The 14,984-nt window shown below is 38.3% G+C and overlaps 1 protein-coding gene across 2 annotated transcripts in view; it reads right to left on the reverse strand.

The window, feature by feature from the left end:
* Positions 1–5,765: 5,765 nt before the first annotated feature.
* The window catches only part of LOC111840558 (metabotropic glutamate receptor 2-like), a 33,838-nt gene continuing 24,619 nt past the window's right edge, over positions 5,766–14,984 (reverse strand). The window contains exons 4-6 of one of the 2 annotated variants that reach the window (XM_023805517.2): positions 13,296–14,359; positions 7,118–7,298; positions 5,766–6,499 (exon numbers count right to left, since the gene is read on the reverse strand). In XM_023805517.2, coding sequence (XP_023661285.2) covers positions 6,426–6,499; positions 7,118–7,298; positions 13,296–14,359 — 1,319 coding nt within the window. In that variant the 3' untranslated portion in view covers positions 5,766–6,425. Of the gene's footprint in view, positions 6,500–7,067; positions 7,299–13,295; positions 14,360–14,984 lie in introns of both variants that reach the window. The other variant, XM_023805519.2, reaches the window with a different exon arrangement.

The following is a 14,984-nucleotide window of genomic DNA, read 5'->3' on the forward strand; positions in this document are numbered from 1 at the left end:
AGCTCTTCAATCATCCCCCCCCCCCCCCCCCCCTTGCACGCCCTCCCCATCGTCATATTCCCGGTGAGACATGACACAGTGGAAGCAGATAAACCCTTTTGACAGCCCACACTTCATGGAGAGACACGTTTGTGTGCATGTTCTCCAGCCAGACCTCCCCCTAAACAGATAGATGGAATCTCCTCGCTGCCCTGGGACAGCAGCCCTCTGTGTGCCCAGGTCCCGCTTATGGACACAGAGCACTTTTCTGAGTCAGATCGCAGTGGCAGCGCTGTCAGTCACCAGTAGCAGAAGCACATGAGGCTCTGTAAGAATGACATGACGGCCTTGTGCCCTTTCCCCCCTCTCTCTCTCTTTCTCTCTTTATCTCTCTCTCTCTCTCTCTCACTACATAGCAAATGAGTGTCACACATGAGAGCCCTTCCTTTGCTTTTCTCTGCAAATACACTCCTGCACTTTGACAGCGTACAGAAGGCCTCCGCTGGGTCCTAGTTTCCTATCCTTTGACCAAACACAGACATTTAGCCTGTCCACCCTGACAAGAACATATGTGGCTATAACCACAGTTAAATAAAGCCCATATGTGCAAACTTTGGAATTAGATTGGATTTTTATTTTTGAGTAACCATATTTCATTAACTATTATACTGTATCTTATTTGAGGTGAACGAATCTCTGTGTTTTAGTACATTGCATTAAACATTATATATTAAAGTTGCTTAGAAATGGGAATATTAAAACTGGATTACACAGACATATTTATGAAATATATGTAATATATGTAATTTAGATCTGCTTAATATTCTTTTCGGTTTCTTTTGCTGTAGTAAGTTATTCTTCACTTTACAGACTCATTTCAGTTCTCACTGGAATAATGTTATAAAAAAAAATAAGCAAGATATTAATTTGTACGTAATTGTAATTGCTGTGTTTCACTGTGATGCGTTTCATTGTTAGACATAGATGGGCATAACCATGATCTCTGGGGGAATATCTCGCATACTTTGTAAGGTATTTGAGTTTCTCTATGCAAGTTTAAGTGGAGTCGGATAGAAATGTCAAAGTGCAGTGCATTTGAATGAAGCTGGTTACAGTACTGAAGCCCAGAAGTATTTAGCCATTAAAGGGTGACACCTCCTGATAGAAAAATGAACTACATTGTAAATATGGTGTCACACTATGGTGTACAGCTGAATATCATTTAAATATATGCAAGCATTTCGTTAAGCATAAACTTGACAAACAGATGGCTCATTAAAATGTATCCCCTGTAGTTTCAGGGCTCATTGAAATTCTCCTTAGGCTTTGCAAGAACACCATGATTTCAAATAAATATTGACTGCTGTCTCATAGGAAACAAATGCAGTAGGATTTCCCAAAGTAATTGAGATGTTATGTTGAACCGTCCATGAGGCAATCTTATGAAAAATGAATGGCTTTGATATATCAATCTTTAAGTAAATTATCACTGTAAATTCTCAATTAGTACCAGTTATATGTTGCTCATTTTTACTGTATACTGTAAAGATATGAAATACTGAGAGTGACAGACTGAAAACTCATGCACAACAAGCATCCCAGAGTGTAACTGAGTAATGGTTGACCAGATATAATGTTTTTTATCAAATCATTTTTAAATTGTCCCAGAAAATATTTACTACAGAAAGTATACAATCCAGCAGCTGACATTATTTTAATAAATATTCAAATCACCTGTGCAAAGAAATGTAAATTATGTGCCCAAATTCTGATTTTCCGGTTGTTTCCTTCAAAAAGTTAAAAATATGTGTGTGTGTGTGTGTGTGTGTGTGTGTGTGTGTGTGTGTGTGTGTGTGCGTGTGTGTGCATGTGTGTGAGTGCATATACACACATACATCATACAAATCATACAAAGGAAATAACTTCTATACATTACTATATTTTGAATGGATTCATTACTCCAGCACCACTCTAGTCCATAAATATGGCTTTCAAAGTTTTACAGTGTCACAAATATTTTGTACATTCAGCTCTGACCATTTTGTTCTGGCAGAGCAGAACTTTCCACTGTGGACATTCTCAGACATCCACTGACCCCTTGCAAAAATCATATTGTTGCTGTATTTCTTCTTTTAATGACTGACAATTATGAAATATCAGGGCTTTGGGTAATAATATCAGGTGAGCTGATCCACAGTTATCCAAAGTGTATCCCTCTCATGACAAGGCAAGTTTATTTATATAGCATGTTTTCAAACACAGAAGTCATTCTGAGTGCTTTACATAGAATAAGAGCAAATAAAAACAACGAAAATTAAAAACAAGTAAAAGACAATTAAAGTAACAGTAAAATAAATTAATAAAAATTAGTCACTATGACCTTAGACTAGGTAGGTACCAACCTTTACTCACTCTTCTCTCTTGCTGAAAACAGTCACCTCAGTGCTCTTTGTTGAATAGGAGGAAATTGTGCTGCATTCAGAAATGAAGTTGCTCAAGGCACTGACATAGGGAATCGATGGGGCCAAAACCATTGGGTGACAGAGCTAGGTATATGTCTATGTCATCTGCTGAGTATGACTATGATAACCTGCATTATTATTTTGCAGAATTTAACCTAAAGGAAGCATATAGAGGTTGAATAAGAGTGACCCTAGGATAGATCCTTGCAGAACTCCACAATTAATGGGTGTCCACCAAAATTTATAACTGCCAATTTCAATATCATGTCTTACATGCATTCTTATCAATAACATCTCATAATTCAATTCATTGTCAAAACATGTGGTTCTCCTAACAGAGCAATCCCTTGCAACAGTGTTCTGATAGAAGAGGCACTGAGTTAGTATTACTTCAGTGGTTATCCAGATATGCACTGTAATATGTGTATTCTTGAAAGGAACTTTCTGACCAGCTGCAGAACAAAGGTCTGTCACATGGGTAAGCCAGAGACCTCAGACAGCAGACGTTATGACAGGAATAAACAAAGGGAAAAAATATGTATATATAACCAAGGTTCTAAGACAAACAATCGTAAAATCATTGAAACAATGCATATACCCCTAAAATCACAATGGCCAATAAACTGCCAAATGAAGTTCACTCACTCATGCTGGTTCATCAACAAGTTCATTAAGATCATATACTAACCTTAAAAAGTGGTTAGTCCAATCATTATGAACACACCGGCTTACTAGTAGTCACAGAGCTGGTGGTTGTATGACTGAGACCTGTAAAATCAGATTACTTTATTGTTATTCATCAGGTGAGTATGTAGCCTAAGTACCAAGCAATGTGCACGTGAGTGTCTTTTGTGTAATTATCTTCCAAATACCACAACTTGTTTTTGTTAAAGACTACAATTGGATAGAACTGATTACCGGATGGGTTTTTAATGATACATCAGTTTGTTCAGAAATGCATCATTTAACATATCTTGTTAATGATTTCCTCAAAACAGAAATATCTCATAATGAGGTGCCCCGTGCATGTGATTCATCTGTCGCAAAATGTCCCTTATGTAAGGTTATTGGCTAATTAAAGACATTTTAAGAGCTCAATTAACTGCATCCTGCTCTTAAAAAGCAGTCTGTCTGTTTCATTCCAAGCAAGATTGTTGTCTGGCAGGAAAGGGATCAGTTGTTTCCCGGTCTCAAGCTCTGTGATTTGGATAAGAGGCCCCGCAGTACAGTGAACCAGGCAATGGTTACCATGGAAACAAGGGTACAGATTTTGATGGCAACACCCTTGAGGAACAGACACAGTTGCCTTAGGTGTCTTCAGCTTTAAATGCTGTTTTAATTAGCTCTCCCTGTCTACCACCCCACAGAAATGCATACATAGTTCTTCACAGGCAGGTTATTGGCCACCCAGTAACTACTGGCAACATTCTCTTTTTTTGCAGTTCTGTATTCTGCAGAGCTGCTTTCCAGTGAGGCTGACATTTAAAACTAGTCGTTGACAGTTAATCAACACCTCATTTTAGATATATATGAATATGATTCAGGTGGTAAAACAACTCTTTCTCACTTTCTGGTTTTTCATCACAGCATCCAGATTACTTTTAAGGGAGAAAAATAAATAAAACAATATTTGTGCAATTAAGACAATCAGGAGACTTTTTATATATATTCCTCCATATTAACCAAATTTACATTTGTGGGATGGAGGAGGTGCCTTATCTTATGGCTTATCTATATAAGTCTCAGTTCTGCTTTCTTCTCAGCTCACAATAAGTGTCCAAAAATCAATATCAGAGCTGACTCTCTTGTGTCCCAAGGTGCAACATCTGTTTTGCTTTCCTGTGCACTGAAGCTGAAATGGTGTTTTAATGTTCTTCCCAACCCATCTATCTATGTTCTGTAACAACTTGTCCTGTTCAGGTCCACAGGGGGGTCTGGAGCCTATGGGCCCAACGTAGAGAACAACCCAGGATGGGGCACTCTCATACTGCCTGTTTTTCCCAACCAATTTTGTTAAACCAGTGTTTGCTCCTGTTCCCAAATAACATCTCACTCCCATTTACAGTGACCAGTGAATATCACCAAATTTCTCAATATTTTTTAAGATTACATTTATGTAGCTAATATTATTTGGGGGTTTAATTTTAGCCATATAAGTATTATAACTTGCCCACATTCATAAAGATCATCCAGTAGTTTTGGTACGTAAGTGTATTCATTCTCAGCATGAGAAATTTAAGAACATTTAAATGGCTTTTTTGATCTGGATGCTGATAAAGGTGTTGTACTTTCAGATATTAGAAAAGAGTTTGATACATATCCAGAACTGGGCATGAGATTCAAAATAAGCTATTACAGTTCTGCAAAACCCTATATTTCCATGTGAAAGTGTGAATATCCCAGTGCCTTTTTAAATTTTGTTGTAGAGGCTCAACAAATAGCCACTAGTAAGTAAATAATACGTCCAAACCAGGTACCACAGCTTCTAGAAGAGAAAACAGTGAGGCTTAATTTTTTAAGCTTGACAGTTAAACTGCAGTAACTTCATTTATACAGCAGATGGCATTAACACATCAGAAGTATTTGATGTGCTGGGTAAGATTTTTTTTGTTTGTTTTACTGGTATATTAATGAGCCTTTTTGTATCTGTCATAAAAATGGTTTCATTATGCTTACTGTGACTTACATGTCCATATTTCAATTCTGTCACCATATAATTTTTGTGTTATTTTAGAACATGGTGCAGAATGAATGAGACAAGAAAGGGGTTTGATATCACCACCCCAGTCCTCAGCCACTAGCAGTATTTGAAATAATGTGGTGATCATACATAGCTATAAGTAAAGAAATACTTTCAGAGTAGACTCCTATCTGACTTCCTTAGTTTTTAGTTACTTAGGTTTTTATTTGGGGGGGGGGGCATCCTGGTTTAATATCAAAGCCACCTGTATCACAGCAAAAACACCGTTTCCATTATCAGTGCTGTTTCAGAGATGGAATCAGAGTTTTTTGGCATCTGTTATGTGGGAGGTATTCTCTTTATAGGATACTTAGCAGGATTCAGGAAGCCAATCATTTCTCTTTACAAGTAATTATGCTTTGATTCTAACAGATTGACCTTCCACATAGAAGAATTCTAATGTAATGCTGTACACTGTGGGAAATTTCATTAATTGTAATATATCCAGCCCTCAGATGTGAAGCTTGATCAAAGAATTAACCAAACCTACTATTATTTAGTATTATCCATAAGGGAAAAAATGTGCATCACACCTGAAACCATATTTCTTGCCTATTGTGTTATACAGTGACTGAGATCAAATATAGGTTATAGCATCACATTTTTAATAATAAAAAACACATTTTATTTACATAAATTACAAGAAAACACAAACTGGTTCACCAAAATCTAACGTTAAAAACATTGTTCTTATATTAGTCTACATTGAACAAACTTACTATCATTTACTGCATGTCAAATAAAATGTTACTTTTGTAAAAATGAAGGGGTATACTGAATGGTATTTTTCTCATCTTATGATTTCATTATAATACTAGCAATAAGGTAATAAACAGAACTTGGAGACAGTATTTATAGGATACACAGATATTTGCATCATCTGCCCATGTTCATTAAGGTTTCTTACACCGTATTCAATTCATCAATGCTCCATATATAAATTATTTGGAAATCACAGAACCAGTGCTCCTAAAATGTTTAGTATGGGACAAAAAAAACTGCAGTGCAGTATATTGTTATTTTTTTAAATATAAATTTCTGATTTAGCTTATTTGTTTTCTTCCTACCAAAATTGAGATGTTTTACTGATTTCTCAGTTTAAAGTTATGTGCTTTCAAGCTTTGACTAGAAAAATGTACTTTGCTGGCATAAGAGAGCTCTGAAAAGAGGCCCAGACTTCCATCAGCTATTCAGGGGGCTATATGCCATGTAGAGCCATCCGAACGATGTTTAGCTGTTTTTCTTTACAAGGAGGACGTCTTGGAGTCTACCACCTCTCGACCATTACACACAGTTGGCACGTAGTTGGAAGCTGAAGCTGGGACATGGAAAAAGAGCAGCATTGGAAAGTGCATTGAAAAGATGAAGGTCTTAAATCAGGGTTGGGGAACCTGGTCCATGGAGAGCCGGTGCAGGTTTTTGACAGTGGGTCCCCAGGACTGGAGTTGAGAACCACTGCTTTATTATTGGCTGATTGAGAGGTCATCTCAAAGACCCGCACCCACACCGGCCCTCCATGGAAGAGGTTCCCCACCCCTGTCTTAAATGCTAAATTTTCCATGTAGTTAAAGAGAGGGAATTTAATATGCTCTTCCTTTAAAAGCTGTTTAGTATGTTTATATGTAAATAAAAATACGTGATTCAAAATGGGTGTAATCCCATTGAGCAAAACTGAAAAACAATTTAAAAAATCACTAGGTAAATAACTATTACTGTAAACAATTCTATGTTGGTTATGCATAGACTTTCTAGTTAACAGTTCTGCATTTCTACTTTAACTTTGCTATTAACCTTCAGTAAAAATCCTTTTCCGATATTCACTTTGTGTCGGTATCACCATAGCGAGTTTAATGTGTTTAATTAGTGTATCTGTTCACCGGTCGTACCTTAAGATGTGAGAACAACATAAATGACACGGAATGGTAATGTTAGATACCATGAGAATAGCCGGATCCGTGGCCCGTGCCGCTGGCACTGAAGCGAGTGGTGGTGACTCTCAGTGTGGTCACATTTTTCTGAGGCTGGAACAAGATGATGTGGATTTTGGGAGCGAAGAGGCAGCCGAGCACCACAGAGCCGCTCAGGCTAACGGAGATGCACATGGTGGTCGTCTGAACCTGCAGACAGATAAAGAAAGGAAAGAGAGTGGGACTAAACAAACAGGCCAAACCTCTGTTGCAGCCGGGGATGCACCTCTAGAGCTAGGAAATAAATACGCGTGCAGGTCACGGATCAGCTTGTTCTTGGAGAGCTTGGCTAGGTGGCATTTCCTTTCCCCTTAGTGACCCACCTGTCCTACTTTTCATTTTGTTAATGAAATATGACCAGAGTGAAAAAGGCAACTTGGAAGGAGGTCTAAGTGACCCGAGCACTGACCCATCCCTAATACCATCTTGTCACTGCCACTGCAGCAGTGAATTTATGTCCATTTTTACTTTCCTTAGGCAGCTGTATTATGCAGTTTTTATTGCTTTGGTATTTTTTGTCCAGAAAAAAATTATCTAGCTAAGAATCAGAATCAGGTTGTTAAAAAACATTTATACCTTCTGATCTATCAGATGTAATAGAGATTCACTATATAAAATTATATGTGTTAATGTATTTATTATTTCTAGGTGATCAGTTCCAGTTATCCATCTTTTATAATGGCTGTTTGAATCTGTGTCTTCTTTTGTGTTCTGTGTGCTGCACATTCTACCAACTGCATCTCCTTCTCTCGTACATAAATCTAAGCCACTGTTTTAAAACATCATGATTTTGGTCACATATTATGACTTTATTTGGATACCTAAAAAGTGAGCAATGATGAAGGTGGATTTTTCCCCCTATCATGATAAACTGGCTGGTACTTAGAGATGAATGTTTTCTAATCAAATTTCAACAACAAATCTCTATAAAAGATTCAAATCTTTCTAAATGTATACTGCAGCATCCAGGCTAGTGACCCAGGTAAGTGCAGCAATGAGGGGAATACATAAGAACAGACTGAAAAAGAAGGATTGTTTTAGAGGGTTGTGTTTGCATGTCTGTGAGTTGCCTACTAATCCATGCTCACTGTAGGCATCACAGGGTTCCTTCAGCCCATTAGAGATATTTTACCTTTCTTAGTCTCCAGATGTTTAGTCAGGGACAACAGTTGATAACTGCTGACACAAGAGAAGCAGGGAAACTCACATCATGAGAGCATATAATAGCAAAAATAACACTAAGTAAATTAATAAAGATTTGGAAGATGAAAGGGGATTTTCAAGCGTTTGAGGCTGATTAGGAATACACTTAAGAATTAGACTGTATAATTTTCCGTTTTCTGACTGGACTGCGTTTGTGAGCCAATAAAAAAAATACAGAGAGATTGTTTATAATATAATAGGAATAAAAACGAAGCCACAGGCAGACTGTCTCTGCACTATTTTCTGCTGAAGTAAAGATTGAATAATTTTTTATTCCTTTCCATCATACATTTCAGCATAAATCCCCCCGCAAAACAGAAGAGGAAATAGAGAGAGAAAGTCTCCTCCCAAGTATTTCATAATTCCTCACACTTGCCACATATCTACAGCTTCTACAATTCTTTGGAAGCAGGCCGGAACCACAGCACTTCTATAATTAAACTGCCAGGCATCAGAAGGAAAGCATTAATTTGCTACCACGTTTATCATTATGGTCAGAACTGAATGCTCATGATTAACAGACTAATACTATCACTTTTGGTGTTTTGGATTTTTTTTGTTGCTTGGCTTCCATTTTTGCTGTATGATTGATATTTCCTGAAATCACCACAAAGATTGTTTGTGAGCATGCAAACCAGACCAGGAAGTCTTGGGTCTGACCTGAATGTTAGTCAATATAAGGGATTCAGCACTACGGCTGCTTCTTAACAAAACAAAAGAAAATGCTGCTATTTCCTGTACACAATGTCACCAGTGTTGTTTTTTAAATTCAGTTTAATTCACAAGGCTCAAAACATAATTAAATTGTGCAGCCCTTATTCTGAAGGAGATTGAGATTCATGCTGTGTATTTTAACTCCTCTCTGCTTTTTTTTCCCATATATCCATCTTTCACCCATTTATCTAGTACTGGGTTGCTGGGGGAGACTGAGCCTATCCCAGGCCCCACAGGGCAGACAACAGAGAAACACCCAGTATGGGATGCCAGTCCATTAAAGCCATTACTTAAGCAGAATGCTTTGTATCTATATATGTCTTCAGTGTGTGAACTTGTACTTTAACTCAGATCAGCATTGTAATGCCTCTAATGTAATATTATTTTGGGCTTCCAGCATAATATTTTGAGCTATATGAAATGCATGCACACCAGATAAAACTGTAAGCTTCATACTGAAAAGGAAACGCTAAGACAAGGTTCAGAAAGACAAAGGGAATAATCTGTGTTTTATGTTGACTTTTTACAGGCCTGTTGAAGCTCTTCAGCTGGAAAATCCTTCTTTTGAACTTTATTCCATGGTGATAATTGGCCCAGTCTTGGCATGGCTCATCACTGGTTCACAGGAGGTTCAGTCTGGGTTTGTAACAGGTCTGCACCAATAGGAGCCTGAGGAAATTTAATTGACTTTGCAAGGACATGTCAATCAAAACAGAATAGAACTCAATGACTATGAAGGGGAGACCACTGTGGAAAAAAAGCTAGCTGAGAGCACAAAAAAGGCAAAACAGATGGGCACTTCAATGTCTTTGAGTCCCCCAAAGCATAAAAAAACAAAGATCATCCTTTTTATATTTGATGATGCTCTTGTATATATATTCTGTCCATCTTTATGACCCTTGACTAATCAGGTCAAAATGAATTAAATAATATCTTTTAGGTTGAAGGACAATTTTCTGGGGTACCTCGGAAATGTAGAACAGGAGCCTTTTAATATTTCTAATACTTCTTTTGCTTTATTCCCAAAAGTGAAATACATGTTTCAGAACCAATGTTCTCACTGAAAAAGAACAAGGGCATTCTGGGCCTTTATAGTGGACAGACAACTTAAGTTTTATTTTATGTTCTATCTATAATTATCTATCTCTAATTATTTAATTTATATTTTAAATTTTCTCCTATAACTTAGATATAAAGCTTATGGTCATGCCACTCCTGTTCTTAGATGGAACCTAGATACAATGAAGTAATATCCATCTATCTTCTGAAACCACTTGTCCCGTTCAGGGTTGTGGGTGGTCTAGAGACTATGGGCACAAGGCAGGGAACAATCCAGGATGGGGCACCAACCCATGGCAGGGCTCACTCACACATGCACACCTATGGGCAATTTGGTAACTCCAATTAACCTCAGCATGATTTTGGACTGCAGCAGGAAACTGAAGTATCTGGATGAAACTCCATGACAACATTGGGAAAACATGCAAACTCCACATACATGGAACCCTGGTGGAGACTTGAATCCAGGTCCCAGAGGTCCACAGCGACAGTGCTAAGCACTGCACCAACCACTGCACCACCATGCCCCAACAGTGAAGTGATAATCTAGCATATATATTTCCATATGCCATGTAAACTAACATTCAGAAAATACACTATAATAGGCTTTCTCTTTTTTTTCTTATGCATTGAATGACAATTCAGTTCTTAACCCTTTTATGTATGTGGATTTAGTTTAAGAAACTGAATTAATCCCTGGTTCCCTCATGCAGCAAAACAATCATGTTTTCTTCCTCTAAACAATCTCGCATATCAGGAACTGATTTGCATTCCGCAGCAAAAGAAACAGGCATGAGAAAATCTGCGAATAAGCCGCAATGCGAGAAACTGTATAACAGCTTGAATCTGTGAAGAAACCACAAAAGCAAGTGCATTTTAATAATGCACCCTCTATATCATTGTACAACCGAGAGAGAATCTAAACAATGGCTTCACACAGAGATCCTCACAAACACAGAAATAATATCTGTAGGTGGACCTTAAAATTTGCATTTCTAACTGGATGATGTGGAGCATGAGCTGAAAAGCTGTATGCTGTCCATTAAAGGAAACACAATATATTTCCATCCATCATTTTACTGCTCATCCAGGACAGGATCACAAGGGAAAATTGTAAATTTTAAGTATAAACCTAACCCTACAAAGTATGAGGATCCTGGCGTCATTATTTAAATATACGGCAGTATCACAACACTACACAGCAGCCCAATATTGTATCATTATAAAAAAATCATTATCTGTATTTCACTATATCTGTGCTTCAGATAAACCTCCCTCTTAGTCAATTAATCACTGAATCACTTACCACAGTTGTGTGAAGGTCATCATTTATTTTCTATGAAACTCAATGTATGCTGTCATTTGTGACCAGCTATTCTGGTCACCAAAGCAAGCATAGCAATTTCATGTAAACGATCGATAGCTATCTCTAAATAATGTAAATGAATGCACAGCAAAAATGCTGCCATGATATAAGGTTGTGGAGTTATATAACATGTAAAAGTGAAGTGGTATTTAATTCAGAGCTTTCATTTTTTCATCCTTTAGTGCTGTGATTAAGCAAACAAACATGATAGGTCATAATTTGCCTGGAAGGTGCTCTTTGAGATATTTCTTTGAGCATAATTTAGCATGCAATTGCATTTACGATTTGTGCATTTATGCTAGTCCATAGCCAGTGTATTTATTAAATGACTTGCTTTTCCAATGGCGATTTACCTTGATGTAGCCTGCATAAAACTAGGTACTAAATCCTTTCTACGTAAACAATATATAGAATAGATTTTTTTAAATAAACATTACTAAAGATACTAAAAATGCTGGGGCTGAAAATAAATGTATAACTTGTGAGGTATGTGTTTCCTGCCAAAAAGCTCGTGATTGTCATGCAGATATCAGAACACCTTTTGAGCTCCCTGTAATACACTGTGATTCACACTCGCTGTCACAGATCTCTGTTGAAGAGTCACTTTCCACTGGGATTCTGAGATAAATCCTAGGTGTGAAATTTTTGTGGACCCCCACCCCCTCCCCATCAGCAAGTGTTTTAATATGTGCTGTTAATTTTAAGATGCCAACATTACACAATAGTTAATTAATGACGATTTAGGATTATGTTTCTGCACATACAATGACTATGTATCCCTTTGTGCACTCAAAAAAGAAAATCATACCAATTATTTTCAGAGTTAATTGAGATTTAGTAACTTCTTTTGGCAATACATAATTTTAAATTCCAATAACGGTTCAGTAATAATTGTTTATCATAAACCACCAGATTTCAATGTTGATCATATGACTTGGTTCCTAATAAGTCACTTATATCCTGATTTACTCTAATGTAATCATGTGATTTTGTTAGTTATTGGAGGGTGAAGGTGGGAAATTGGTTTCCGAGCGTGTTGTCAGTTTCACGGACTGCCTTGACAGATACTGAAATCAGACCTAGTGCATTTTGGATCAGAGTAGCCATGTCCTCGTTAACACTAGCTCACTGTAAGCTCAGTGACCAGTGAGGCCATAAAAAGTTCACTAGTATTAGCTTTGGCCATTGCTGCTAGCTTATTACTTATGTGGGCTCTGTGCAGGATAGTCTGTTCTATTGTCGATTTGGACTTGGGGTCAGGTATTTTATAACGAACATGAGTAAAGGTAAACCATCTAGAAGATAAAATAGGTGATGCAAGAAAATGAATTATTATAAAAAGTGGTCTGCCAATTTGTCCCTGTCCTTCGTGTCTGTCTCTTACACCACTGTAACTGGAAGTCTCCCACTAATCATAAAGCACCAGATTTCAATGTTGATCATATGACTTGGTTCCTAATAAGTCATGTTTTATATCCTGATTTACTCTCATGTAATCATGTGATTTTGTCAGTTATTGGAGTTATTGGAGCAATCTATTTGCTCTCTCTATAGAAGGTTTCGTCTTTTATCGTGATAAAATGCAGTCTAATCCTTTTACTAGACTTGGAAAATCATTTTCATTAATGGTCCTTACCTGCCATCTGAATCTACAGGTGTTCTAATAAAGTTTGGGGTCACACTTCTAGGAAACTTATTTCTGATGGAGAAATTTTAGCTGAGGTCTGTACCGGGTGGTTTATTGTATCTAAATGCTTTGATCCAGTTAATCCTTGAAATAATATACTAATGGTCACGACTCTCACCCTGTAGTCGCTGGCAGTCACGTAGAATATGGGCTGGAAGGCCAGCCAGATGATGCAGGTGGTGTACATCGTGAAGCCGATGAACTTGGCTTCGTTGAAGTTCTCAGGGCATTTCCTGGTCTTGAAGGCGTAGACGGTGCAGAGGACGATGAGCACGCAGTTGTAGGTGAGAGACACCAGCATGCTGGAATCCTTGCTATTACACTTGAGGGTGACGATGTCCCGCCGCTCTGGGCTCACCTCTTTGCGCACGCCAGGAGTCTCTACCAGCAACCAGACCACCACCACCACCAGCTGACAGGAGATGAGCACCATGCAGATGGCCACCTGCGAGGTAGGGCTGATGAAGCGTGGCCGTTGGGCGCCGTCCTTCACGCCGTTGAAGATGCGCGCGATGCGGTTGGTCTTGGTCAGCAGGGCAGAGTAGCACACGGCAAATGACGTGCCCAGACCAAGACGGCGCAGCGTGCACACGACAGCGGATGGCTTGGCGATGTAGATGAAGGTCATGCTGTAGCACATCAACACGCCCAGCAGGAGGATGTAAGAGAGTTCCCGCCCACTGGCTTTCACCACTGGAGTGTCATTGTTCTTCATGAACAGGCCAATCACAAAAAGCGTACAGAGCATGCCCAGGCAGGCAATGGTAACAGGCCCAATGGCCCAGGCATCCTCCCAGTGGATATACTCCTCTGGCAGGTCATAGCACCCTGTCAGGTTCTCTAGGGGCCACTGTCCAAAGGGACAGTCCTTACAGGTAAATTCATCCAACAGGCACTGATATGGCTGACAAGGAATGCAGATCCAGCAGCATACGTCCCCTGGCTGCATGCTTTTTATCTCATTCTTCCTGCAGGGGTCGCTGCATTGGGAAGTGGGAGGCAGCTGCTCTCCCCAGGGAATGAGTGATGTGTTCAGTGCCAGGACTTGTGCCCAGTACCCAACCTTCTTGTAGATATACTTGCCGTCCTCTTGGTGGTAATGGAATATGTTGTAGCGACCAAGGCCGTCTCCATATGCATCAAAGCGGACTATGTTCTCAGTGTCTGCTAGACGAAATGGGGCTAGATGGGGAAAAGACAACAATGTATTTACACTGATTATGTTTGGAACAAAGCTGATTACATGTTACGGACAAAATGGGGGAAAAGACAGGTTACTTGTTAATGCAGAAATTTTGTTCTTTTTTCATAAAATGTTTGGTGATTTTATCTGTTAAGTTTAATCTGATATCTAACCGATTAATAAACGAGAATCCACAGGATTTTCTACAACAAAAAAACATTATTTTTTCTGTATCAATTCCTGATATAGCATCATTTTCAACTGGACATTAAATTTTAACACATACAGTACTGTGCAAGAGTTTTAGGCATGTGTAACTTTTTGGAGAACACATTTTTATAGTATTACTCTTAATTTGCATATGTTCCCATATTAAATTGTGTTTTTTTGTGCAAAACAAATATACACTTGCTACCCAGATAAATAACCTTAAATGTTTCCTTCGACTGCTTAAGATTTTTCCACAGTGCCGTACATAATGCATTATCCAAAAATTGGCTTGGTTAAATGTGCATTTCATAGACCATAAAAGTTGTATAATCATAACAGTAATATAAGCACTTCAACCATAGCTACAGCTCTAGAAAAATTAAGAGACCACAGCAAAAATTTTAGTTTCACTCA

Source organism: Paramormyrops kingsleyae, chromosome 6 (assembly GCF_048594095.1).
Source record: "Paramormyrops kingsleyae isolate MSU_618 chromosome 6, PKINGS_0.4, whole genome shotgun sequence".
In the NCBI taxonomy this organism is placed as follows: Eukaryota; Metazoa; Chordata; class Actinopteri; order Osteoglossiformes; family Mormyridae; genus Paramormyrops; species Paramormyrops kingsleyae.